At 40.4% G+C, this 27,439-nt stretch overlaps 3 protein-coding genes across 5 annotated transcripts; 1 reads left to right on the top strand and 2 right to left on the bottom strand.

The window, feature by feature from the left end:
- Window positions 1-1,270: 1,270 nt before the first annotated feature.
- tmem169b (transmembrane protein 169b) lies at window positions 1,271-6,334 on the bottom strand. 2 transcript variants are annotated; one of them, XM_050049712.1, is made up of 3 exons: window positions 6,161-6,334; window positions 5,095-5,501; window positions 1,271-4,636 (listed from the first exon to the last, which is right to left on the bottom strand). In XM_050049712.1, exons 2-3 carry the CDS (start codon window positions 5,453-5,455, stop codon window positions 4,002-4,004), a joined length of 996 nt encoding a protein of 331 aa, XP_049905669.1. In that variant the 5' UTR covers window positions 5,456-5,501; window positions 6,161-6,334; the 3' UTR covers window positions 1,271-4,001. The 2 variants fall into 2 exon arrangements, with proteins under 2 accessions (XP_049905669.1, XP_049905668.1); XM_050049711.1 differs by having other exon boundaries at window positions 5,095-5,504.
- Window positions 6,335-8,322: 1,988 nt separating this feature from the next.
- LOC126393499 (protein SIX6OS1) lies at window positions 8,323-12,340 on the top strand. Its single transcript, XM_050049686.1, has 14 exons — window positions 8,323-8,415; window positions 8,665-8,721; window positions 8,857-8,977; window positions 9,105-9,194; window positions 9,287-9,474; window positions 9,567-9,609; window positions 9,705-9,813; window positions 9,936-10,011; window positions 10,082-10,152; window positions 10,249-10,433; window positions 10,511-10,646; window positions 10,730-10,771; window positions 10,868-10,895; window positions 10,972-12,340. Exons 1-14 carry the CDS (start codon window positions 8,364-8,366, stop codon window positions 11,100-11,102), a joined length of 1,329 nt encoding a protein of 442 aa, XP_049905643.1. The 5' UTR covers window positions 8,323-8,363; the 3' UTR covers window positions 11,103-12,340.
- Window positions 11,333-25,719, bottom strand: pfkla (phosphofructokinase, liver a). Of its 2 annotated transcripts, XR_007570233.1 has the most exons (23): window positions 25,473-25,719; window positions 24,543-24,616; window positions 24,350-24,427; window positions 23,079-23,268; window positions 22,575-22,740; window positions 22,019-22,063; window positions 21,831-21,939; window positions 20,373-20,468; window positions 20,041-20,133; window positions 19,692-19,817; window positions 19,531-19,595; window positions 19,252-19,315; window positions 18,973-19,119; window positions 18,801-18,871; window positions 15,788-15,875; window positions 15,527-15,679; window positions 15,020-15,184; window positions 14,872-14,933; window positions 13,963-14,074; window positions 13,247-13,346; window positions 12,999-13,104; window positions 12,563-12,916; window positions 11,333-12,464 (listed from the first exon to the last, which is right to left on the bottom strand). XR_007570233.1 is itself a non-coding variant. In XM_050048878.1 (22 exons), exons 1-22 carry the CDS (start codon window positions 25,555-25,557, stop codon window positions 12,769-12,771), a joined length of 2,343 nt encoding a protein of 780 aa, XP_049904835.1. In that variant the 5' UTR covers window positions 25,558-25,719; the 3' UTR covers window positions 11,333-12,768. The 2 variants fall into 2 exon arrangements, 1 of the variants encoding a protein (XP_049904835.1); XM_050048878.1 differs by having other exon boundaries at window positions 11,333-12,916.
- Between the last annotated feature and the right edge of the window lie 1,720 nt (window positions 25,720-27,439).

The raw sequence follows: 27,439 nt of genomic DNA on the forward strand, positions 1-27,439 counted from the left end.
CCCAAAGCACTCATTCCCCACTAAAATGTCAAATGTTTAATTAATGTGATTTTTTAATATTCTGTTTATTCATTTTGATTATATTACATCAGAGGCAGTTCTAGGGTCTGGGGGATACTCCCTTGAGGGATGTTTATTTTATTAACAAGATTTATTTCAATGCTTTTCTTCTAAAGCTCTCTGACATCTTATTTAGCATCAGAAACTTTTTTTGTTGTTAATTTATTTTCCAGATTAATTATGAATTGTGTAGTAGAGTAGAAACAGAATACTTTGCAACTGCTATCATTAATAATTAGATAATTTTGAGGTGCTTGTACTTGAGTATGTCCATTTTATGCTACCCACTACATTCGTCTGCTTTGTTACACTGAAAACTTAGATTGATAATGATTCATAAATATAATCAACCAATAAATGATGATGTATGGTTATTGATTTAACCACCCAGCTGTATATAAAGCATTTAAAATGACACATATACCAAGTGATGATGGGTGTCCTCCCTATTTTCCACACAATTTAACAAAATGTGCAGCTTGAACGACACAGAGGACCCAAAACTTGTGTTTTTGATCAACAAAATATTATTTTTGAGGGCACACATTATTAAATCCAAGGATTTTTAAAAATGTTATTAGGCCTAATCTTTTTTTTTTAAATATATATACAGCCTATTTATATCCAGGGCAACTCATAAAACATTCAGGGCTGAAGCCTCAGATATCCAGGGCTAACAACGCCACTGTATTACACATTTTATTTCCCTACATAAAGGTCAACATGCTGTTTTAAAACCTTCTCTACACTTAATACGAAATACTTAAATCCCAAGTTTCCAGAGAAATTACTAAGGAAGGACACGATCTTATTGTCATCAGTCATACAGTACCCTGGCACATTTGTGTGGTTCTGACCCAAAGATCATGTCCTGTACCTTACCTTAAAATGTTTTAACATAATTTTATCTCAAGCAGACGGTAAAACAGGCCAGTACAAGTTATGTGTGTAGACCCTGACACTGATGCTGTCTAATATAGTGTTTTGGGGCATATGGATTTTCATCAGTGAGCATCAGTGTGTGACACCAGGGTGCCAATAATCAGATCCAAAGCACCCAATGCCCAGAAAGCCATCTGCATTTGTGTGCACCATGCAGGGATTGATCCCAACCTGTTTGTCTAAGACATTAAAAGCCACACAGAAATCAGTGACCTGCTAGTTTTCTTTTTCACAACGTAGATTTAAAAATGTTCAAGTAACTGTGATGTAATGACACAACGTTTTATTTCATTTGTGTAATTCTTTACTTTGCATTGTGTGGTTTCACAACATGTAACGTGGAATACAGACTCCATCCACACCCACTGATCCATGTCTTTACCTGCATGAAAGCAAAACTGAATTACTCAGCCCAGCTAGGTCTGTCATAAACATTTGAATCCCCAAATATTTAAACCATCTGATCTAACCAAACCAACCCTGTCAGTCATGATCGCTGTTTGCAATACATGTACTTCAAAGTGCCAGAGTATAAAACACCTAGCTACGACAATTTCAAGAAGTGTACGAGACTTAAATATTTAAAATAAATTAAATCATTAAAATCATGTGTGGAAATGTAACAGGCAGGTGGAAAATTACGGTGAGTGCATTTTACTCGTGTGTGGAATAAAATTGAGAAGATAACACAAGTAGTTTAAGATCACAAGCATCTGTGTTGTTGGTGCCTTATATATAGGAAAAAATGACAATGAAAAACGACTTCACTAAAGAAATGTCTGGTTTGTCAGCTTGTCCTGACCATGGCTTCAAATCACGGCTGCATTAACCTGCTTTGGGCCCCTATTGATCTCTCTTCCTCCGTCCCTCTGTACATTGTTTATGTACTCTACATCTAAATGTACACATTAAGTACAGAGCACACAGCAGCAACACCTCACAGCTTAATCATAATCAGCCTACACACCAACAAGGAGCCTACTCATGCTGAGGGACTTCTTGAAGGAATCTTTTTGAGGAATACGCACCATGTGAGCACAATATCATCAGGAGCCATACTGGTATTAAAAGATAAGGCTGGTGATATTCTATATTTTTCTTACTGTCAACAAAACCCATAAAAAGACCAAAGTCAGTACTGGATTTTTCTTTCTACCAAGTGCATCCTATTTATCCAAAGCTTAACGTAGCTTATTCTTCTGAGACACACTTTCATTGTTCTCAAGAAATTATTAAAAACACATCAATGAGCCACAGTGTTGGTTGGTTGACTATGTGGAAAATATAAAGTAATGCCATCCTTATCTTTTAAAGGGCAGGTCCTTTATTATTATTAGCACTTCTAAAAATAATTTCCCACCTGACCTGATGCAGGTTTTTTCAGGATGACGTTCCTACAAATAAACCTTCCAGCCCATCTATTATGCCTCTTCATCACGAAACCAAGCTGTCTTTGAGAATTGTGTGTCATTGATCTTCCAAATTAGCAACATTTCTCTAACCCCCTGACTGGCATGATGGAAGCTAAGCGATGTACTTCTGCTGATATCCACTACCTTAGTTTGGGAGCAAAAGTCATACAATATCAAACAAACTAACCGATCGAGGCAGCAGTAGGCGAGCAACTCCTGTGTTCTGTGAGGAAAAATGACTGTTTTAGTGAAAGGAGTCTATGGTTTTGTAGAGAGCATTATAACACTACAAGCCCACTTCAAAAAATCCAAACTAACCTTTAAGTTATTATTATTATTATCAGCGCTTTAGGGCTGCATTCACACCAAGCGTGTTGCAGTGATCAGCTGCAGAGTTGTGTGGCGGTGTGGGAGTGTCACTTCTGTGGGGGATGGAGGACGGAGACAAAGCCAATCTCCCCATCTAGGCAACGGAGTAGATTATTTGCCTTCCGTATTTTTTTTAATCTTGGCTTAAAAGTTGTGTAGAATTCCTTTTGATTATCATTACTGTGGTATCTTTACTGCACAAAAGATAGACGGATGTGCACACACTCTCTGAAATGACCTGTGATTGGCCAAAGTCTCTAGATATGGGCTAGATTTTCTAAAGTCTGAAAAGAGGGCCGAGCGGACATGCAAAAGTCTAGTGGTCTCTCAGACACCACACAAAAAAAGCGAACACCGGATTTGATGTGAACACAGCCTAACCTGCATCACTTCTTTTTGCTAATGGCTGACTGTTTGTTTGCATTTGAAAAAAAACAAAAAGAATGCAGACCTACCCTTTAAAAAAGCTTTGAAAACTAGATGCTGACACTGAACCCTTTCACCAGACACTGCCCACCCTGAGGTGCTTCTTGTTATGGGCAATATTGTGCTAAATGGTGCATATTTCCAATCAAACCAGTAATTAATCAAATTCAAACAAAGTAACTGACACATCTGGAGCCCTCGGGGCAGTTTTCCAGTTGGTAATCCAGCCTTATATTCAACTTCACAGAGTGATTATGAAGACTTCACATACAAGACAGCCTTTGAAATGCATCCTGTTTCTAACATCTGTGCACAGCTCAGAACACACAAGTACATTTAATTACAGATATTTACAGATGAAGTGAAACTTGTTTTAACCTTCAGGCCTCCGACATCATGTGTGTATCCACAGCCAGTTTATCTAAGCTTTACTACAGGAGGCACCATGGCCTGCATATATCAAAAGATCTTTGAGTGGGATTCAGTGATTGGAGGATAACTCTAAAAACAAAAAACGTAAAAGTAAAAATTATCCAACATTACGACTCCCATGCTCAGAGGAATAATTCATAGTGATCTGGATCCAGTAATGCTTTATAAATTTTGTGGTAATAGTTCAGCATTTCAGGACAGAATAGGCAGTGTTTGATAAGTTGTCATTAACAGAAAAGTATAGTGAAACAGCTTCCAAGTACTTTCCTGTGACGGGCTTAAATGTTCTGGCACATTTTTCGAATCACTTTGACTCAGGCCTACACCCATATGTGCCATGGACCTCAGCGTCCCCTCGCTTCACACTGATGACGTCTGGGCGAGTTCACTGGGAGCCTTGCTCTGCAGAGTGCCAGAAACAGTATCAGAGTCAAGCAGCTCTACTATGCTATAGGGGGAACAGTCCTCCAGTCCCAGTTTCCCACAGGCCCAGCCGCAGAAGCCTTTCTCCAGGTCCCTCACAGCCTGCCACCACTCGCTGAAGGCCCAGGACACCTGCACCACGGCGGAGTACAGAGCCAGAGACAGCGCCATGGGCATGATGAGCATGGGGTAAAAGATGATGAGGAAGGGGCATATCGTAATCTTGTGCCAGAACGTCCGCTCCTCATTGTACACCAGGAAGACGTTGTACCAGGTGAGAGTGCCGTAGTAGAAGGACGTGATGAAGGAGAGGAGGAAAATCACGGGGGCGCAGGAGAGGCTCCATAAGACAACATGGGGTCCCTGGCACACACCGAAGCCGCAGGCGCGTTTAGAGCCTTCCCCCGCCTCGCACTCTGCGTCGAGACGTTCCTTCGACTTAGCCAGATCCCTGATTTCCTTCTCTGTCAATGTGAGGTGAATGTCCACCACCTGACCCTTCTTCTTCCCTCGGGTGATGGTGCCTGTCAGGGTCACGTAGCGGCTGTCTGGGGGAAGGCTCCATCCTCCTCCTGATGAGAGAAAAAACGAAATAAGACAATTATCAATATGGTAAACAACAAGCAAGAAAAAAACAAGCAAGAAATGTGGTATACTAAGGTTCATTCTTGATTTTTACTTAACATGCCCTCATACTCTTAGGTATCTGTTTCAGAGGGGACACAAGGGACACATTCCCATCAATATTTAGAGCATGTGCATAAATAAAAAGATGAAAGAAGTAGAGGGCTTTGACAAAACTAATGACATGTACAAAATAAATTAAGGCAAATAAGGCACAAATTGGTGCATAATAATTCACCAGAACTTGCCCATAATGACGACAAATCCTTCTTCAGTTTTGTTCACGTCATCAGTTTGCAAGATGTGAATTGCACGGTATATGCTGAACAAAAGACTTAACTTTCCTTCAGTAATAACAAGCGACATATGGCTTCCTGACATTAACACAATCTGACACCCCTCTCACCTTCGCCTGTAGGTGTGGAAAGGAATTTAGCTCCCTCCTCTGTGCTCCTCTCTGCTCCCTCCTCACTGCATTGGTCCTCTCCGGGCGCCCTCTCCATCTCAGAGCGGTAAACAATGATGGACTCCGGACGCGGGTCTTTCTTCTTCCTCCTCTTCCTCCTTATGGAGGGCCCCACTTCCCCATCGTCCACGTGGTTCCCTGATATGTCTGACCTCAAGGAGATCATCTGGGGACTGCCCTCTCCCTCGGTGTGAGACTCCTCGACCTGTGCCATGATCTCACCTGATCCAGTAACTCTTTTGACTTTTTTAGTATTTGATGGGTTATATATGGAGACTAATGGTGAAGTCCTGAGCAGCATAGACTGTGTCCATCCATTCTGTTTAAGTGTTTAATCTGAGGATTTCCTGCTGAATACAAAGTGATAAAGCACCCACACATATACACACAAACACAGAGAGAGAGAGACACACACACAGAGAGAGAGAGAGAGAGAGAGAGAGAGAGAGAAAAAGAGACATAAATATGCCTTGTTTTTACAGTCACAGTAAGAATGCACTCCTCCATGCACACTGATCCTGGCCTACATCCTGCACTCTCGCCTTTTCTGTGAGGATGACTAATAAAAAATCTACTAAATGTCACATTAGCATGAATCTATGCAGGCTTTATGCATCTGAACACACAGAGAACAAATCGCGTTAGATAGATGACAAACAAAGCCTGATAGATTTTTTCAAAAAGGGGGGTTGCCTCTGTTTTGCTTGACAGCGCAGCGATACTATCCGCTCATATGCTGCGAGCTCAGTGTATTAAAATCATTATATTTACATTTACAGACACAATTAAAGAAAAGCTACAAAATCCAATGATGGATTGAGGTGATTATCCTAAAGAATGCATCATTTGATAAGAGGGGGTGAAGGCGACAATGCAACCCATTCTTCACACAGCTGATCCCCTCCCATGTAAATCCCACCCATCCATGTCCGCTCTTTTGTCTACAAACGCCAGCCGGCGAACAACATGTACTTTAAATAGACCTGCAATTTAAACTGAGTCTTACCTTTAATAGGATGGACACGCACCGGGTAGATAAACTATACCGTGTACGGATGAATCACACTGAGACGATGCAGGAGTCCACACATCCCAGCGCTGTTTTTGTGCCGATACAGATGCGCTACGCAAAATGATTTCCAGAATAGCACTAAACCCGCCCCTCTAACCTCTGTCACACCCACACCAAGCCGACCCACTCATAATCCTCACTGCCGTCATGTGGGAGAATGATGGGGGGTGGGAGCACTTCAAAAGCACTGTTCAAGCACATCTGCCCACAGAGTAGGCAGTGGCGCCATATACAGTGGCGCCCACTGTAGGGGGGAAAAATTAGGACAATTCCAAGGGCCACTGAGTGACAGAGGCCTCAAAAAAATGAATACGAAATTATTAAACCATCATCAAAAATATATATTTTTTCAAATATAGTAATACAATTAATGATCTCTTTGTTTTTACTTGTTTTTGGCAGTAAAAGTTAAATATCCCTATAGAGGGAATCGCCTTGTTGTTTACAAATACTTAAGGGTAGAAAACCAGCAGAGTATATATATATCTGTATATCACATTTTCATGTCACTATATCACCGTTTAGACTAATCTGATGTTTGTAAAGTCTATAAACACAATGATTGAACAAACGTTACTATTTCTGTGTGCACGNTCTAGACATGGTGATTTCCCAAAACTGAATAAATACCACACATAGCAACACAAAACTGCTTTGCTGGCAGATGCTGCGGGACAAGAACCAAAGTTAAGGTGGCAAAAGTTCAAGTGGGGCATGCTGGATGGGTCCAACAAACACCGAATTTCACCCAAAAGAGCAGTGTTCATGTCCCATAAGATTATAAAGCCAAACCCTGCTCTTTTGTTGCATAAACCTGACCACATATTTTTGTTGCCTGAACCAAATCACATATTTTTGTTGCATAAACCAAACCACATATTTTTGTTGCATAAACCAAACCATATATTTTTGTTGCATAAACCCAACCATGTGCGCCAGTTGTTGAGGGGGAAAAAACACATCAATTCAAGTTGTTTAGCAACGTAGAGCATTTATTTTGAAACTGACTGTAAGTAAACAGTAAATTTCGAAACAGAAGTGTATTTCTGAAAGAAGAGACAATGCATGTAAGTCCATGACCTAATGTCGACATGTGACGAAATCGAGTGAGAATGTGCTGATGAAGTGGCCACGGCATATCTTTGTTGCTCCAACTTTGACTGAAAAATGTTTCCACCAGATTACATTGATTGTTTTTCTTGTTACTGGTCTCCAAACAGATCATGGCTCTGTCCAGCAGAGACTGAGATGCAGCTGCAAAACAGAGCAATGATCTGTTTGGAGACCAGTAACATGTAAAACCAACGCATATATTTGAATAAAAAAAAAACACATATCAGTGAGCAGTAAATAAGCATAATGGGTCAAAGTTGAAATAACAAAGATATGATGGGTTATAGCGTGATTTGCTGTGCCTGCCTCATTGACTCCAACAGAACTGACACAAAAGTCTGGCTCCTTGAAAGCTGTCACTGTTAGCATGACCTTTCCTTCTTTTACAGTTTCCTTGGTTTTAAGCAAGGAAAACATAGCCTAAATATATTTTTCTTGGTTTTAGGACTCATTCCTGGGGCACCTATTTTATATGTAGGGGGTCCCTGCTCCATCTTTCTTTCAGCTAAGGGGTCCTTGGACTGAACAATGTTTAACAACCTATTCCTGACTCCATATACATTTTTTACTGGAAAGAATATAGGCCTACCCATTTTCTAATCAGCAACATTAAGCAGTAAGTTAATTTAAAATAACCTAATGAATATTTGTTGTCCATAAATGTTAACGTTACTACTTAGAATTAGATTTATTTAGTAGTAACATAAACTGGTGCACCAAAATGCTAACCATGCTAACATCAATCCCAGCTAAACTGAAAACACCTCAGACAACAAGTGAGTTAGAGGTTTGCCAAACTCTTGTGCATCTAAGTGACATCTAAAACCTAACCATTAATTATTTCGTGTCTCTCTTCATTAAATAATAGCTTACCTTCACTGGAGCTGATGACATGAAGACGTTTCTGTTACACTGAAAGGGCGGATCTCTCCTAACGTCTGAGCCGTTGACAGCAGCAGCCCGCGGCCCGCCTGAAAGCTAACACAGAGTCAGCTAATGTTGCTAACTGAAGGCTGGTGGAAAAATGAACGACCAGTTTTCACTGAATAAAATCGACAGTGCCCTCTTTCAGCTTGGTGAGTTCAGTTATTGAGTTCATTGTTCGTTAACAGTTGTAATTTTGTTGTCAGTAGATGTTTAAGCTAAAGGTTTAACGTTAGCTAACGTTAGCTGCTATGCTAACGGCTGTCAGTAGCAAGCTAGCTTTGGTGCTAAGTGACCTAAGCTAATTCAGGTGAGATATAACACCACAAGCCTACTGCTTTTTCAAAAATATAAAAAGATAATAGTTATTTCTAAATAAGATGACTGTTTTTTGTTTATAGCTCTTCATAGTCGGGAGGTTTCCCAAAAGAAGAATGAAATCGACCAACGAATTACAGGTAAGTTAATGCCATGTTCCACAGTTACCTTTTTTAACCTATATGAAAATAGATACTTGTATGAAAGGCAGGCTAACAAACTCAAGTTTTATGTTGTAAAATGGTGTCCATCAAGAGCTCACATTTTATCAACAGTTTGCAGAGCTGACATTGCCAAGAAGATATCTCATAATGAAGCAATGCAAAAAAATATAAGGAAACTAAAGGATGAAATCAGGATGAAGCAGAGTGCAGTGAATGGGGGAAATGTTAAAAGGTATGCAGGCTATGTATTTGTGGATCATATCATGACAGACCAAGTTAATACACAGTCAAATTTTACCTGTAACTTAACAAAAGCAGTGCATATTACATATAACTGCTTGTCATCCATGTAACTTTAGCAAGAAGGCGACTCACAGCCTGCTTCTTCAGTATAACCAGACACTGAGAGCAGAACTGGACAACAGAAAAATCACTCACAACAGTGACATGTAGGTTCAGTTAGCTGTGGTGTTTATATGCATTTAATATATTTTTGTGGGCAAAAACAACCTTAACTGTTCTTCATTTGTGACCCAACAAGGGAAGTCTACAAAGAGAGAATCACTACCTGCTGGAAGAAATTCCAGTCACAAAAGGAGTATTTTTACCAAAATCCCCTCGCTCAAAAGCTCCTCAAGCTGCAGGCTGAAAACGAGGAGACAAAGTGTAGTATCAAGGCTTGTGATGACCAAATAAAAATCACAGAGAAGGAGCTGGACAATCTCACCGGTAATAAACATTTTATATCATCATAACTTGCTCCGGTAGAGCTGAAATATTTACACCTCTTGATACAGTTCATTGAATTTCTGCCTGACCAGGTCCAGAGGTTGATTCTTCCTCAAATGAGAAACTACCAGACAGGTATCTTTCAGTGAATCTTACAGATAGCGAAGAACAATGACACATAGCCTCCAGCAAAGCTCAGTTTGTCTTTGACTGGGTTCACTTTTCTTCAGTGTTCCAGACCAGCAGCACATAGGAGCAGAGAAACAATTAGACCCTCAGACAGAGGAGGAGAGTAGTTCTTCCATTGATATTTCTTCACTTAATCTCAACCAGACCAAGGTACTTGAATACATTAAACAATACTAATGGAATTGTAAAGCTTGCAAAATTCTAGCAGTTATAAATGCAGATGTTAAAGCAGGTCCTGTAGCCACTTTGATAAATCTGAACGGATCTTTAAGGTGCAGTGCGCTACTGTCAGCAGCCCTCCCCCAGAAGAGGAAAGCACTAAGCAGTGGTCATGTCATCCATTGGATGGTAAGTAGAGATAAGTGTGTTTCAGATGTATATGTTGCATCAAACCTCATTATTATATTTATTTCTTCAGAGCAAATACAGTCAGATGAGATGCACACTGAGGTGCAGGAACAGGAGCCTGGACAAGAGGACCAAGTATTGGTAATGTTTGTCTATTATACCTAGATTGTCCTTAAAATGGCCCCTTTCCCCCCCATAAAAACAGTCCTATATTGTGTATTTTTTGCACATGAACAGCAATCTACAGCATCAGGCGTGGAGGGGGCGATGGAAGAACGAGCAGCTATAGATGAAGGGCAGGCGCCGAGTGAAGAGGACGAGGGACTCGCTGCTTTTCCTCAGTCATCACCTCAAGAAACGATTCCTCAACCCTCCCCGGCAGAAATGACAGCCGTGCCTTCAACCCCGACATTCAGATTTGCGTAAGGCTTTGTCTGACTTGTCCAACACTTTGAGTGACTGTCACGGCAACCACTTATGTTGACTTTGTTCTCTTCAGCTTTAGCCCTGACAGCCCCCCACATAAAGGCCCCTCTGATACCAAATCTCCAGCTTTCCTGTTCTCTCTGAACTCCGAGCCCAGCACCCCGGGCTTCTCTGGCTTTGGATTTGACTTCAGCTCGTCACAGGATGAGGTGAGGAGTGAGCAAAGGGAATGACTGATTTGACAGAAATCGCTGTTTCTGTGTTTTGGAATTACCTCCACGTTTCTTCACAGGAGACGTCTTTCGCTTTTAGCGGCTCTCTTTTCAATGCGAAGGTACTGCATTTTTACTGGAATCCCCTTTTATTTCATACATTATTGATCGTATTGATTATTGAACAAAAATACCAAACTGTTTCTGTCTCGCTACAGAAAACCACAGAATCGAAGTCCTCAACATGTAAGTTTCAAGTCACATCTCTGTTTTTGTGATGTGTGTTACCTGCCTGTGAACTGCAGGTGTGTTTATGATTTTGCAGGTCCTGAGTTCCTGTTCGGCCAACCAGAGCAAGGTGAAGACTTCCAGTTTACCTTTAGCTCCAAGAGCCCTCAGGCCACTAACAAAGATAACACCAGGGATGAGTTTCCATTTTCATTCAACTTTTGAGAGCTAGAAGCAAGTGTTCATCAGGCTAGTTCATCAACTTCTTTTCTTTGGTTATGTTCTCATATAGTGGGTAATGACAAATACCTTAGGTAAGAGTTCATCCTTTAACGCTGTTATAAAACTCAAACAGTTAAAAATCTAAGTGAAGTTGCCGGGTAGGTTTTTTTGTTCTGTTAAACATGTTAACTTATTATCTTATTTCAATAGCTGTTCACATGACAAAGAACACATTTCTAATCTCACTGTTGAATGACATTTTATTGAAGATTAGCGTAGTATCAAAAAACCCACAACATGTGTCACATTTCTTTACAGATTTTTCATTGTTAAGTAAAGCAGTTGTGAAGTTTATTACACCGTGTAACAAACTGCCAATTGGTATTTTGTGAATTGCTGTTTTGTTTGCATTAATTACTAACAGAGGCACTGTTTTAGTCTCACACAGTTCAAAATAAAATTAAATTAACATTTCACTGGTCTCAGTCACATTTTGACAATAAAGGAGTTGAACACAAATCAGAATAAAATACAACCACTGGACCCTTAAAAAAAATTCTGCAAATTATAGAGGAATGTCAAAAATTCAGAAGCTCTAATTTTTAGCTGGATAACACAGACATACTACTTTTACTAAAGGTTTCTGATTATATTATTTCATACCACACCACATACAAGCCGTGCATTGATACATATAATACAATCTTTTTGGCACATCTGATTTTCTTTTTTTACGGCCACGATTTAACTACACAGAGACTCACTTGACACAAGCAGTAGCAAATCTCTACTAAACGCAACAAATGAATACCTGAAGTACTTTTTTACATTATTAAACATACAGTAGCTTCTTTGACACTGTCAAGACTGAGATCAATGTTGGCTTTAAAAGTCTTCAGTCCTGTAAACGTACATAGCACCGAATTTAAAACCATTCATTGAGGAATACTTCACCCACAAAATGATGATTTACATAACAATTACTCACCCTGTGTTACACTGGATTTGTGAAGATGACTTCGTTTTTCTTTCAAGCCTCTATGATGACCAAAGAATCCAAAAACGGTGAACATTCTCGATGAATTGAAGTAAAGGGGGGCTTTGTTTAACAACAGTATAACTATATCAAAACATCTTTACAAACTCTCACACAGCTCATGCAGTGTAATCCAAGACTAATTTATCCAGTCGTATGCTCAATAATTCCCAAATTCTCACTAAAACCTTACTATTTAAAAACATTTCTGCAAACAAGGAGTGCACCTAGGCAAGTGCGTGCGCTCCTCGTCTAAGTATTCAATAATGCAGCAAAAATGCATGTGTTTGTTAAGTACTGAGCACACAACTGGATAAATGAGACTTGGACTGCATGAGTTGTGAGAGTTTGTAAACAGATGTCTTTATATAGTTTTGCTGATGTTAAATGCAGCCCCCATTTATTTGAATTAATCGAGATTGTTCACCGTTTTTGGATTCCTCATTTGTTGTTGAGGCATGCAAGAAAAACAAAGTTTTCTTTTAGAATTCAAGGTAAATCGGCGGTGAGTAATTGATATACAAAGGATCACTTTCTGGGTGAAGTATTCCTCTGAGTATGCATTCTGCAAAGAAACAAAGGATGGACAGATAAAGGTTAAAAAGTGCAATGTGCACTGTAGCGTCAAAGAGCCTAGAACCCAGCGTCGATGCTGATGGAACGTCGTGTCACGTGCTCGATCTCCCCTGGCACATACTCAGTGAAGCTGGTTTGGTACTTGGCCAACATTTTAAGCATTGGCCGAAGGTTAAACCACCACTGGACCTTGGGCATCCGGTGCCTGAAAAACAGACGTAATCAGATATTATCAAGACGGATTATTAATGAACTCCTCTTTGATGAAAACCTGTGATATTGCTTACTCAAAGTCAGTCACTTCCTTCAGTTCAGTGACGGGGCTGAACTTGATGACCTTCCTGCTGAGGCCAAGCACACATGCTGTATCTGGTGAGTTGGCGAACACGCGGCCTGGTGGAAAAGAAAACACGCACGCACACACACACACACACACACACACACACACACAGTGGTAGAATCATCACATTGCTGTGGTTTGATTTGGGGTTTCTGAGAAACTGATGTCAACTTTTACCTTACACATTAACGTTACCTTGTCGAAAGTTTTCAGTCAACCTCTCTGACAGCCACTGGATTGCCCTCACACCCAACTTAGTGCCATAATTTCTATCAAAAGGAGATGGTGCTCCTCCCTGGAACACAAACACACCAGCTGAGTTTAAATATATTGCAAGACTGTGTCTCCTCACAGTATAGTGTCACTTAAACTGAAACATCTGCAACTTGCTAAGGTGTGTTTTGTAAGACGATGACTCTAGTATGGTATGAAGGAAAGAAGCTGCCAAAATAAATATATTACAATAAATAAAATATGCCATTTAATATACCACAAATAATAAATGTAGCCGTTAAATAATTTATAAAATGTGACACACTTTGAATGACAGCCCCCTCGTTTGTATAATTAAGAAGAAATGCATGATAAAAAATAATACAGAGATAAATGGGGGGGACACGCAAAGGGAAAATAATACAGAAAAACACAATAAATAAATAAATTTAAAATAAATGCAAAAATAAAATTAAATGAAAGGGAAAATGTAATAAAGTAAATAAACAGGGGAACGAATACAATAAATAAAGAAGCAAGTTGAAACAAATACCAGTTAAAGCCACATTTTATCCGTCAATGCCTGCATTTATTTTCAGTATTAATCTCTACATTTAATGTAATCTTACTTTATTTGAAGTCATTTATTTATTTTGTTTTGGCATGTTCCGTCCTCCCACTGTATAGTTGCTCCATACCTGCTGAAGGTGTCCCAATATGTTGACTCTGCAGTCAAAGATGCCCTTCCCCTCTGCTGAATACAGCCTATGGATGAAATCTGTGGTGTAGTTTGCATGGGCGTTTTCATTCCTGATAGGACAGAGAAAATTATCAGCAAAGAAAAAAAAATAAATCTGACACTGTTTTATACATCTAAAATATGATATGTTCCATATATGCTGTACAGTATGTCATCTTGAATTGTCCGCCACTTTAATCCAGACTGAAATATCTCAACAACTTTTAGATCATTTGCACTGAAATGTGCAAACAATAATGTTAGCCAGATAATAAAACTTACTGATTTTGGTGATCCTCAGACTTAAAATATGGCACCATAATGTAGTTAAGATGTCAAGCTGAGGAGATGATGTCATTTTTTTTCCTGAACTCTCCATTTTACACATCCATACAGATAGTTTTGTAAATTTTTCCCCTTACATTTTTCATTTTTAAACAACAGCTGAAAACCTCCTTGTTTAGTCTGGCTTTTAATTAATGTAATTCTTATTATTTTATAGTAATTTTCACATTTTTACTATTCTTACTGGTTTCTGTCCTTTTTACCTTCACTTTTATATTTTGCTTATCATTGATTGTCTTTCTGTTGTCTTATCATCTTGTCCTTTTTGCTTTGGTGTTGCATCTTTATTGTAAAACACTTTGAGCTGCAACCCTTGTATGAAAAGTGCTCTATAAATACGCTTTATTATAATTATTACTATAGAAGAGGATTAAAAAAAAACAACCTCAAACTACTTCAGTGTGAACGAGAAGCCAAAAGGTAGAGGAAAATATCTGTTGTGTATACAGAGCCATATAATATAGATAAAAAGATGCACAGACACCTTTTTCATTAGGTCTCTGTATGGCCAAGTGTTCCGTACCTCAGTATTAGACCCCGCTGGATGTCCTTCTTCATCTTTTCAGTCAAATGCTCCACATTTGTCTGTCAAAAGAACATATATTTAAAGAGAGCCGAGGACATTATGATCAAAATTAAGGAAACAGCAGAGGTTTTTCTTTTGGTCTTACCTTCAGGTCGTGGATGTTGAAGGGGTCTTCAAAGATGTAGGCTGCGTCAGCACCTACAGCTATACCAGTGCAGGTTGCCAGATATCCGCAGTACCCACCCATCGTCTCCACCACAAACACTCGTCTCTTGGTCCCAGAGGCAGACTGCTTGATCGTGTCGCAACCCTGGGGAAGAAATTAAAATGGCAGAGTGAGAGGCGACACTGGCAATTGCAGGAAGAGTCAAATATGTCGGTTTGGAAGTTGAGACAGCTCCAACATCAGCTTCCTCCTTATTTGTTTTATGTGCTTTCAAGCACTGCCTCAATTCTCAAAGTTTTAAGATAAAAAACTAATGCTCTGACTACTCACTGTGCCCGTTTTCACTAAGTATTCAGAGTTCAAAGTGCATCTTAATAATATGGCATCTCATATAACGTGATGTTTTCTGGCTTGGTTTCGTCTCTATTTGTGTTAATCCTGAAACATCAAAGTCACCCTATTAATTTGCCATCTGCTCAGCATTACCTCCATGGCAGCGTTGACAGCCGTGTCTGCTCCCAGGCTGAAGTCAGTTCCAGGGACGTTGTTGCTGATGGTAGCAGGGATTACACACATGGGGATGCAGAGCTCATCATAGTGACCCCGGGCTTCAAACAGCTGCAGCACACCTGCGTACGCCTTTGAAAGTCACCAAGAGGTAGATTGAAAATCTCTTTGATGTAACGTTGACACAAAATAATGTACAAGAACTGCAGATCTGGTTCTTTAAAGGGTTGTGTCTTATACCTCAAATCCTCCGATTACGAGCAGAGCTGAGATGCTGTACTTGGCAATGTTTTCTACGATCTTCCCCATGTGTTTGTTTGGAAGAGTTCTGAAACAGGACATGAAACATATTTTAAAAATTTGCAAGTCACAAGGAGTGTAACACAGCTTGAGAGAGCAGTTGAAATTTTTCCTGTGGCTCTAGAGCAAGGTTAGTCAAGTCTGAGAAATTACATGTTACATCTGGGTGCAAAGTAAGGTGCAAGGGGCAAAAGGGTTGGATTTAGTCCCTTAAGTAATCAAAGGTGTGCTTTGCGCCTAACATAAATTCAACCAAGTGTCATCTCTCACTTCGTTTAAAAGCCAGGTGTGCCCGCAGCTGGTACGCTGACACTTACATGGCGGATTCGGCAAATTGGAGAAGCAGGCGTTTTTTTGCTGAGAGTAAAGCAGTAAGAGCTCTTGTGGGACATTTAAGCATCAAAACTAAAAACTGCAATCATAAACTTGATGGAGGAAACAGAACTTAAGTGTCAGCTTCTGAAATAATAAAGTTCATGCTGCTCCTCACATGTAAAAGTGCACAGCGTCTCTCTAAATGAGGAGTCGAACAGCAGCTCTGCAGCTCTGTGCTACATTCACATTTTAGAGAATGTAATTAATACTTTCCTCATTAATGATGTTTTATTTCACCAACCCACAACCCATGCACACTTCACTGTCTGTAATAGAGTGTACACACCTTCTGAATCTGCCTATGAAGGCGCATCTTACTAATATTGTACCCTTTAAATAGCAGGAAAACACTGTGCCACTGGCTTTAGACCAGGTTTGTGTTCTTCACTGGCATGGTTACTTTCTGCTGCCTCAAAATAGTGATGCACCAAGAATGCGCTTGACCACACCTCATTTTAAGCCCTACACACCCATGGGCACACAGATGGACTCAAGTTCCACAACATGGGCGCAAGCTGTGAAAATGACAGCTGTGTTGGTCAGTTACTGGCAATGACTGTTGCGCTGTGCTGTGCGCCGCTTTGCGCAAGATGTAAGACAGGGCTCTACGTGTTTTTAACATAACATCTGCATTACAAACTGGCACCATTGAATTTGAAAGATGTAGGTAAGAAGGCTGCATTATGGTAACTGTAAGATTTGATAATTTTGGAGGTAAACACCTAAGATGATAAAAATCTTCTATCACAGTGTTACACTGGTTCCCAACCTGTAGGTCCCAATTCCCCACTAGGGGTCGCCACAGCTTTATGGAAGGTTGATTTAAGGCATGAAAAAAACGTATTTAAAATATTTACAGTAGGTCTGTATCTCAGCACTACTTTTATTTCTGTTAAGAAAACGAAATACAGTTGTTATATTTTAGGTTTAAATTGTTATTCAAGATATAAAGTTTACAAAATCTCACAGGATAAGGACACAGTGAAGACATGAACACAAGCTACATTCACAAAGCCTAAACTCTGCTTAACAGCCTCATCCTGCATTAGAAGAGTACACGGTTAAAATGACCAAAGAGCTAATAGAACAAAGGCCAAGTGTCAGGGAGAAGGACACACTGACATTCTCAAAGAAGAAGCCTAATAACTATTAATGATTCACAGACAATAATCCCATAAAATTCATCCAAACTGCTTGATTCACACAAACTTCCTGCAGTTATTGCGTGCCCTATTTGGTTTGATTGTACAGTTTATCAGTTGTTTAGTACTATTATTGTTACACATTGAATATAATATGAAAATATTCATAAAATATGTCTCTTAGTCAGGGCTCATAAGTAAAGTCAATGACAGAAAATGGCTCCCTTAAGGAACAAGGTTGGGAACCACTGGATTATTAAGTTTATTAAAATGGTAGAGAAATCGAAATATATGGTTAATATATGAAAATTTAATATATTAACCCTTTCCTCACCAAAATCTAAACATCATATAAATGCTTCATATGGAATAAGGGACTATTCAGATCCTTTACTGCAGTTTACCCTATTAAGGATTTTTTTTTAAATTAATATCTATTATGAGGAAATTTTGAATATTATGTAATTTGAGCTGAATTTCATTTATTCACTTTTCGTCAACACTTATCATGGTACAGGGTCGTAGGTGTGCTGGAGCCTATCCCAGTTGTCATTGGTCGAGAGGCAGGGTAGTGGTTGCCAGACTATCACAGGGCTGACACATAGAGACAGACAACCATTCACGCTCACATTCACACCTATGGACAATTTAGAGTTACCAATTAACCTGCATGTCTTTGGACTGTGGGAGGAAGCTGGAGCACCTGGATAAAGCCCATGCTGACATGGGGAGAACATGCAAACTACACACAGAAGGGCCCTGGCCAGCCGGTGGATTCAAACCCAGAACCCTCAGGGTTATACTTAACACAAACTTAACACAAACACACTGGACATTCCATGTAACCTATCAGGGATTTTTAAAATTAATATACAGTATTAGGAAATTTTAATTATCTTGTAATGTAATTTGAGCTAACGTTCACTTTATATTGTACACTGGATATGACATAATCGGGGTCATCGCCTTCTTCTTCTCCTTATCCGTCTGAGGAAATCTAACTTCCCATGCACGGAAACAAACCAAACTTGGCACACAGGTCCAGTCACATGCTTAACTTCCTCAACAGGGGCCAACAGTCCTGATAATGGCGCTGCAGCAACTGCTTTATAGTCAAAATCTTTTAAAAATTCATAACAAATCACCTGTATGGCCTATAGCTTTGCAACTTTCACTTAACTGTAGGTCCAATTTTGAAGACTATTTTGTAAAATCTAATCTAGCGCAAATTATGACGTCCATCACTCTGTTTTTATTGAAATCTGTAAAACTAATTAAACCTATCTCCTCAAACATGCATCTTCAGACTGTCCTACACAAACACATCACACAGATTAAATCCCCAAATTTTATAGAAGCACAATATTAAACCGTTTTACTCTTTAGATAACTCAAATATGTTCACATTATAGAAACTAAAGTGTCCTGTTGCTCACCGTTTTGTCCCCAGCAGTGAGCCCCCTTGGCCCGTCCATCCCGCCACACTGAGCCATTCCATCTCAAAAATCTGCAGACAGACAGGCGACAGTTTCCTGTCAGTCTCATACATCTTACCTGTTGCTAAAATCTACCGCGGGATGGTAAACATGTCGAGGTAGAAGCTCTCACCTGTCCAAAGGCAAGTCCTTGAAAGCCATCATGGACAGCGTAGACTTTGTGTCCTTGCGCGAGGGCTATCCTAGCTGCAGACCTCACCGCTGCGTTCATCCCTGCAGCTGGAGCTCCCACGTTCAGGATAGCCAAGGAGAAATTGCTCTGAGGGAACATGGGTCAGATATAAGTGAGGACATTTGAGTTTAATGTTTGTGATTCTTTTACACACGTTAGCACTACAAATACTGTACGTGTATGTGTGCAGGTGTGTGTTCGTGTTAGTGAGAAACTTACCTTAATTTGGGCGGGCTTCTGGAAGGCAAGAAGCTTGTAGATGTTCCAGTTGTTCTCAAAGCTCCTGCAAGAAAATCAGTATTTTTATCGTGGACAAATTTACAAAAAAAAAAACATTAACAAAATTAAATCCGGTGCATGGTAAGATTAACATGAGTGGATCATACATTTGCGAGGGACTTACAAAAGTGTGATGACATGAATCAAGGCAATTTTGCATTTCAGTTTAACAACATACTCTATTTATTTAATATACATGAAAAACATCTCAGCTCTTACCCTCCACGCAGTTTGACCGCCTCATCAAACCTCTTCTCGTTCATGGCCTTCTGCACCAACTTAGTCTGCGAATTATGACACAGTCGAAAAGTCCAGCAACCTCCCACTGTCTCTGAGCATGTCTATTAAGATCAATTATGGAAGAGAGGAGAGCAACTCACCATCTCCACACACTCCATTAGAGGCAGACGAACAGCGTGGTTCCCTGACAGGCCGATGGCACAGGCTGGGGTGTCAGGAGAGGCCTCCATCAGGGCAATCACTGCCTCCACACCTAACTTAGTGCTCTGAAAACATGAGCGCATACAAGTGTGTTAAAATGCATAGATATTTAAGATTGCAGAGTATCACCTCCTGCACATCAGAAATGTCTTGTACTGGTTATATGGATAATGACAGTAACTTGTCTCTTTTGCCACCAAAATTAACATGTATGCAGGGTTTTTTTTTAAGTCATGTGTCATAGCTGCAGTTTCGCAGTATAAAAAAAAAACATGTTGTCCAACTCACCAGTATTCTGTCAAACGCTGAGGGAGTTCCTCCTCGCTGAACATGTCCGAGCACGGTCACTCTGGTATCATAACCCAGCCTCTTTACCACCAGCTTCAAAAAGACATGCAAGTATTTCAGCGTATTATGGGTTTGTCACTTAGCAGGCATGCACAACAGAAATACACTGAGATAAAAATCCTTTACAAACATCTGAGAGAAAACACTGAACACTGAAATGAACTGTTCTCTGCCAGTTTAACATTTATATGATATTTCAACATCATGGGCAGCTGTTAAATACAGCACAGACAGCACTCAATCAACCTCTGCCCTTACATCTTTAAACTTACATCTTTTACGTAAGTGGAGGAGATGGGCTTGCCATTTATGTTGATGGCTCCTTCTGCCATGATTATTATGTTTAGTCTGGACCCCTTTGTGCGGCTCTGGAGGTAAACAAAATACATTAATCAGTAAGTCAGTGAGAGTAAATACACTGCTCAAAAAACTTCAGGGGAACACTTAATTGTCACAGTATAACACCAAGTCAGTTAAACTCCAAGGATATCATTCTGTCCATTTAGGAAGCACAAGTGATTGTGAATCAATTTGACCTGCTTTGTGCAAATGGAGATGCAAAAGCAAGACAACCCCCGAAAAGGGAAATGGTTTTGCATGTGGTGACCCCAGTCAGTTGCTCTCTCCTTATCCTCCCTGACTGATTCTTCCCTAGTTTTGTGTTCTGCTAGTGTCCTTGTCACTACTGGTAGCATGAGGTAGTACCTGCAATCAGGATGCACAGGTAGTCCAGCTCCTCCAGGACGGCACATCCATATGTGTGGTCGCAAGAAGGTTTGCTGTGTCTCCCAGCACAGTCTCAAGAGCAGCAGGAGATACTAGGAGACTGGCCGTTACACGAGGAGAGCTGGACAGGGCCATAGAAGGACATCAACCCAGCAGCAGGACCGGTATCTGCTCCTTTGTGCGAGGAGGAACAAAAAGGCCTCCAGCAGGCTACTGGTGTGCACTGTCAAAACAGACTCCATGAGGGTGGTATGAGGGTTGAACATCCTCTAGTAGGACCTGTGCTCACAGCCCAGCACCGTGCAGTTGAACTAGTATTCGCCAGAAAACACCAGAATCGGCAGGTCCTCCATTGGTGCCTGTTCTCTTCACAGATGAGAGCAGGTTCACACTGAGCACATGTGACAGGCATGAAAGAGTCTGGAGACGCCGAGGTGAATGTTATACTGCCTGTAACATCATCCTGCATGACCAGTTTGATGGTGGGTCAGTGATGGTCTGGAGAGGCATATCCTTGGAGGGTCACACAGACCTCCACGTCATAGCCAACGGTACCCCGACTGCTGTTAGGTACTGGGATGAAATCCTCAGACCTCCTGGTGCCACTGACTTAACCTCTCGACTGTTCAGGAGCTCACTGATGCCCTGATCCAGGTGTGGGAGGAGTTCCCCCAGGATATCATCCACCAACTCATGAGGTGCACGCCCAGACGCTGTCAGACGTGCATACAGGCACGCGGGGAGCCATACACACTACTGAGTCACATTATGAGTAAGATCAGCCTGTGATTTCAATTGTTTCTTTGAATCAAGCCCAATCATCAGTTAATGGTTTTGTTCTCAACAATTATACAATGTACATCAGTAAGGATTTTCAACTTGAATGAATTGTTCATCAAGATCTGATGTGTAATTTGAGTGTTCCCTTAATTTTTTGAGCAGTGTGTATACATATGCATGTGCCCGGGGCTAAACTACAGTCTTGACTACTTTATCTGCCTTACCGACTCAAGACGGGAACACATCAGGTCCTCCCAGCCCTCATGAGGAGGAGCCTCTGGAATGAAGAGCCAGTCTGCCCCGGATGCCAGAGCTGACACCAAGGCCAGATATCTGGAGTAACAGCACAATCGTTGGTTGTATTCAGAGGGAGTTTATGAAGCGAGGCAAAGTGTGTCAGAGTGTTACTCACCCACAGTGTCGCCCCATGACTTCCAGAACAAAAGTGCGCTGGTGGCTGTGGGAGGCATACAAGATTTAAATTAAAACATTTGCAGCAGGTATGTGAGCATTCAAACAGTGAATTTTCCAGATTGTAGCAACACGCAGAGAGCAGAGGGAACAAGTCCAGGCAAGACCACATGCCAAACAGGCCTGAATGCATCAGTTGAATTTGAACTAAACCGGACCTAGATGATTGCATTTCATTATTACACTATGCAGGTATAAATACGCATTATACAGGATTTTCCTAAAAATAATGTATGGATGGTGGCAAACGGTGGAAGTAATCCCTCTCAATCAACATTTATGACCCACTCTCAGTGTGTGGTGGTGTATTTTTCTACAAAGACTCTGCCTTCTGCCTGTATTTTCTTACTTTCTGTGTTCGGGATGTTTGTAGGCGTGTAACTTATTTAGTGCTAATTACTGAACAAATGAGGATTACGTGCATCAGTGACCTCATCATAGCTGCTTTGATGAAAGACCAGCTGCTTCAGTGCTGCCACTGTTCAAGAGTGTCTAACCTTTGTGCGGTGGTCATGATAGCATCAATTATCTCCATGATGCGATGCAGTGCAGAGTCTGCTCCGATGGTCATGTCAGTGCCGCAGAAGTCGTTGTCGATGGAGCCCACAAGCCCCACGATGTTCAGGTGGTCATGCTGCCTGGCCAGAGTGTCTGTGATCCTTCCTGAAGTAACATGCACATTGTTGTAGATGTCATACTAGCAGCTTAATATTATATACACCAACGCAAAAGGAAATAATCATATCACTACAGAACAAGCTAGAGAATGATACATGGATATAAATATTTTTTGTGGATGATACAGCTCTTTGTCTGTGTTGACATGAAATGATGCAAAGCTGATAACATACCCTGAACAATAAAATTATGCCCTGAAGGACTATGTCAGCATAGAATGAAATGTTATTTACTGTATTGTTTCCATTATGCTGTACGAGGACATTGTGAGGGTCAAATATTTTTCAAGGCTCAGTGACGAGTTGAAAATGAGAGTGCTTTACCTTTCCGCACAAGTTCATCCAGCAGACCGCTCCACTCATTGCGAAAGATGTTGGCTCCGGTGAGGCTGCCGTCTCCACCACACACACAGAGGTTGGTGATGCCTTTCTTCACCAGGTTGAAGGCGGCAGCAAGCCTGCCCTCACGAGATGTGAAGGGCTTACATCGGGCACTACCTATCACAGTCCCACCCTGCAGCAGAGATGTCAGATAAGAAGTCACAAACCAAATCAAGACAAACAGGATATTTTGTTACTGAAAAATATCATGCTAAGTGACAGAAACTTTTCTTTTTTTGTCTAGTGCATGGTTGTATTGTTAGATACATCTGATGTCTGAGATTAAAGATTCAGATCTGATGAAATGTGAGCAGAGACAGGTCGCAAAAAAAAATCACTCAAGATATGTTTGTGATGTGCTTTTAATGCCATTTGTGAGCTTCAATCCTCCTCCTATACAGCAGTGCTTCCCAACTTTTGGGTCATGGCTCCCACAAAAGATCACAAGATTATCGAAGGGGTTGTGAGATAAATATTAGAGTAGGAGATAAGAAAACAGATGATATTCTGCAACATTAAATTAGATTTATTTCAGAGAATTTCTCTGTATTATAATCAAACGAATCAAGAATGGGAAATCACTCTTTGTTTAAACTACTCAACACTGAATAAACAAATTAACCCTGAGACTACTGGCAAATAGACGTTGCCTTGACTAAAGCAGTCATAAGCAATAAAAGATAGGGAACCAGTGCTCTACAGAACATGCACATAAAAACCAAACCACAGATTTGCTTTCGAAAAAGTAAACCATGCCCTTAAATATATTCCCTGCATAAATCCATGACAACTAATGCAAAAAGCAGAGTGAGGTTGCTTATAATTTCATTTTGAACGACGCAACTTGCCGCTTCTTCAACTAATAAGGCTTAAAGCACATGCAGCAAGGCCCCTTACCAGGTTATAACCAGTATTATATAGGCAGGGAGAGACGAGATGAGAGGAGAGGGATGAAATAATAAAATTCCTATTAAAATCATAAAAGGAAAGAGAAATAGAGATATTTAATAGCAGAAAGAAACAAAGCAGATGCTAAAAAACATTATAATTAAGGCATAATAGGCCTTTTCAGGTGTCATTAAAAAACTTAGTGACACAGCTTGTTACTATGTTATTTGTAACACCTGTGCTTTTTCAAGTACACCATGTACTGTTTACAGCTGCCTTTACCACTGCTGTCAACAATGGCTGACAGTAATACTAATATAACCCACCTGTTGGATGATGTTGGTCACACTGTGCCAGTGTGCCAGTTTGATGTTGTCTCCCCCATCCACCAGGCCCTGATACCCCTGTAAAATTTCCATATTGTACATTAATAACAAGAACAATGCAGGTCAGCAAAGCAAGAATAAAGACCTAACTCAATGATTAATAGAGTCATGTTAACACAAACAGCTTGCTCACCTCAGAAATAAGATAGACCTGGGCCCCCACATAGATGCCCATCCTGGTCACGGCTCGGACAGCAGCATTCATCCCTGAGTCAAGAACAGTTGCACAGATTAGATATCAGATTCCCCTCAGTTTCTCAAGTCATTACACACAAGCTGTTGCACAACTGCCCTGCATGGGGAAATCAAACATTGTGCTGGATAGGACTTTATTACAGCTTATTGGGCAAAGGTGCCATCTGCTCTGTGAGGAAGAAGCCAAAGTCCCTGACAGGCATGACTTGAACAGACCCGGACACTGTATGCGTTACCAGATGTGGAAGAAGTATTCAGAGCTTGCATTTGTGTAAAGTAACAATACCACAGTCTAGAAATACTCATGCATCAAAATATGCACATGTAGAAGTACTCATCATGCAGAATGGCCTTACAGAAATATATATTGGATGCCATTGGATTATAGTTGCTGATGCTTTCATGAGTTATAGACTTAAAAGTTGCAGCTGGTAAATTCAGGACATATTAACCTAACACATAACCTATTGTACAGTACATTTCAATTGTATATTAGACTATATATTGTATTTTTTAATCTGAATCTGCAGAGTAACTAATAATTAAAGTTATCCCATAGATGTACTGGAGTTAAAACCACAATGATAGCCTCTGTGCTGTTGTGGAGAAGAGGTATAATGTAGCATAAAATGGACATAATAAAGTAAAGTAGTTCAAACTGTACCCTAAGTACAGTTTAAGAGAGGGTGTACGTCCCACCACAGTGAGTTGCGTAAGTAACGTATGTACATGTAGCCTATGCAGCCCATACGCGACCTTTGACCCAATGACAGACGTTAGCTCCAGTTAAGTTAGCTTAACGTTAACATTATGTACTTACAGACTGCTAACAGCATCATAAAGCTAACCTGACTGAATTTAAAGTCACCTTGTGCATCTCCACCGCTGGTCAACACTGCCATGGCTCGACCAGCTCCCGACATCTTCAGCTTCTCCAAGTCCATTGTGGACATTTTGACCTCCTCAGTTCGGAACACGGAAACCAGGCGAAAGTTAATAAATGTCCGTTAGTTAGCTAAATAAAGTAGTTTAATAGTACACTGAGGTGACGCTTCCTCGTCAGTAGGTTATCATTAGTAAATCAACAGTTTCCAGGGTCTGACTCCGCCCCGTCCAAAAGCGAGCCCGCTGGGAGTACACACAGTGGGTGTTTACTTTACCTACCCGAACCGCTCGGTAGAGCTCTGTTCCAGCTTCTGCACGTCTTCAGACGTTGACCCCGCCTGCTCGCAGAGCCCTGAGATTTATACAGTAGGAAATCACAACAATCGCACGTACAGCACGATCTTATCAACTGATTTTATTGTCACACTTGAAGGAACACCAGCCACGTAGAAATATGTATGTAGAGCTACACCCATGTAGGGCTGTGGAGCTAAGAGCACAGGCATGAAGGAGGCCCCACCACCTCTGCTCTACAGGAGCCAGACACAGACATTACAGTTGTTAAGCCTCTTTTGTTATTGTTTTTGCATTCTCTTTGTAGTCATTACACATCTTTCTGTGATTTAACGTTGTTGTTGTTTTTTTGTAATTTTGTGTCCATTTATGGTCATTTTGTGGCTTTGTGGGGGTTTTTTTGTGTCAGTGGTTATTTTTGCCCCTTTTGTTTTGCATCTCTTTGTAGTTATTTTGTATCTCTGTGGTCATTTTGTGTCTCTGTGGTCATTACGCGTCTCTTTGTGGTCATTTTGCATCTGTGGTCATCTTGTGTCTCTTTGTGGTCATTTTGCGTCTCTTTGTGGTCATTTTGCATCTCTTTGTGGTCATTTTGTGTCTCTTTGTGGTCATTTTGCATCGCTTTGTGGTCATTACCTGTCTCTTTGTGGTCATTACCTGTCTCTTTGTGGTCATTTTGTGTGTATTTGCAGTCACTTTGTGTCTCTTTGTGGTCATTTTGCATCTCTTTGTGGTCATTTTGCATCTCTGTGGTCATTTTGCATCTCTATGTGGTCATTTTGTGTGTCTTTGCAGTCACTTTCTAGTTGCTTTGCATATTTGTGGTCATTTTGTGTCTCTAACATTTTTTGTGTCTGTAGTTTTGCATCCCTTGTAGTTGTTTGGTGTCTCGTTCTAGTTGCTTCGCATCTTTGTGGTCATTTTGTGTCTCTTTGCAGTCACTGAATATCTCTTTTAATCTTGCTTTATGTTTCTTTGTGGTTGTTTTTCCCCTATTCATAGTTGTGTGAGTCACTTTTATGTTTATTTGCAGCTTTTTTGCATCTCTTAGCAGTCATTTTGTGTCATTGTGGTCTTTTGAAGTCTCTTTGTAGTCTTTTTTTAATCTTGTTTTGTGTTTCTTTGTGGTTGTTTTTCCTCTTTTCATAGATGTTTCTTATGTCTCCTTGTCACTGTTTTGTATGTCTTTGCAGTCATTTTGTGTCTCTTTGAGGTCTTTTTGAGTCTCTTTGAATTTGTTTCATATTTTTTGTGAGCATTTTGAGTTTCTCCCTGGTTGTTCATTTTAGTGACATTTTGCAGGTGAAGGCCGGGAGCTGGGGAACCTGTTTCTTTTGGGCCCCTGGGCCTATGCCTAGTAAGCCTGTTTATTATATCCACCCCTGTTGTTAGGCCAGTAAAACAAGAAAGTCCCAAAGAATATTTCTGTGCCAGCATGCAGGTAAATTAAATGTAGAGTTAAGATATACATACATATATATATTAACACATTAAAACTACGTAAATAGAGTTGCACAGAAAAAGTATTGTATTTTGCCACAGTTCTCACTCACATGGATACTGGAGGGGCAAAATAATCAGAGGGCCCTTAATTGAGGCTTTAATTTTTTTATACTATCCAGTTCAGTAAGTTCTTACATTTTAAATTCTGTACCA

This window comes from Epinephelus moara, chromosome 7, assembly GCF_006386435.1.
Source record: "Epinephelus moara isolate mb chromosome 7, YSFRI_EMoa_1.0, whole genome shotgun sequence".
Lineage (NCBI taxonomy): Eukaryota > Metazoa > Chordata > Actinopteri > Perciformes > Serranidae > Epinephelus > Epinephelus moara.

Coding starts and splice junctions, on each gene's coding strand:
- tmem169b (XM_050049712.1), bottom strand. CDS start 5,455: ATGCTGCTCAGGACTTCACCATTAGTCTCCATATATAACCCATCAAAT. Junction 4,637..5,094: donor TTCCACACCTACAGGCGAAG/GTGAGAGGGGTG, acceptor TTCTCTCATCAG/GAGGAGGATGGAGCCTTCCC.
- LOC126393499 (XM_050049686.1), top strand. CDS start 8,364: ATGAACGACCAGTTTTCACTGAATAAAATCGACAGTGCCCTCTTTCAG. Junction 9,475..9,566: donor GGAGCTGGACAATCTCACCG/GTAATAAACATT, acceptor CTGCCTGACCAG/GTCCAGAGGTTGATTCTTCC. Junction 10,434..10,510: donor ACCCCGACATTCAGATTTGC/GTAAGGCTTTGT, acceptor TGTTCTCTTCAG/CTTTAGCCCTGACAGCCCCC.
- pfkla (XM_050048878.1), bottom strand. CDS start 25,557: ATGTCCACAATGGACTTGGAGAAGCTGAAGATGTCGGGAGCTGGTCGA. Junction 23,269..24,349: donor TGACCAACATCATCCAACAG/GTGGGTTATATT, acceptor TCTCTGCTGCAG/GGTGGGACTGTGATAGGTAG. Junction 18,872..18,972: donor AAGGACTTGCCTTTGGACAG/GTGAGAGCTTCT, acceptor GTCTGTCTGCAG/ATTTTTGAGATGGAATGGCT.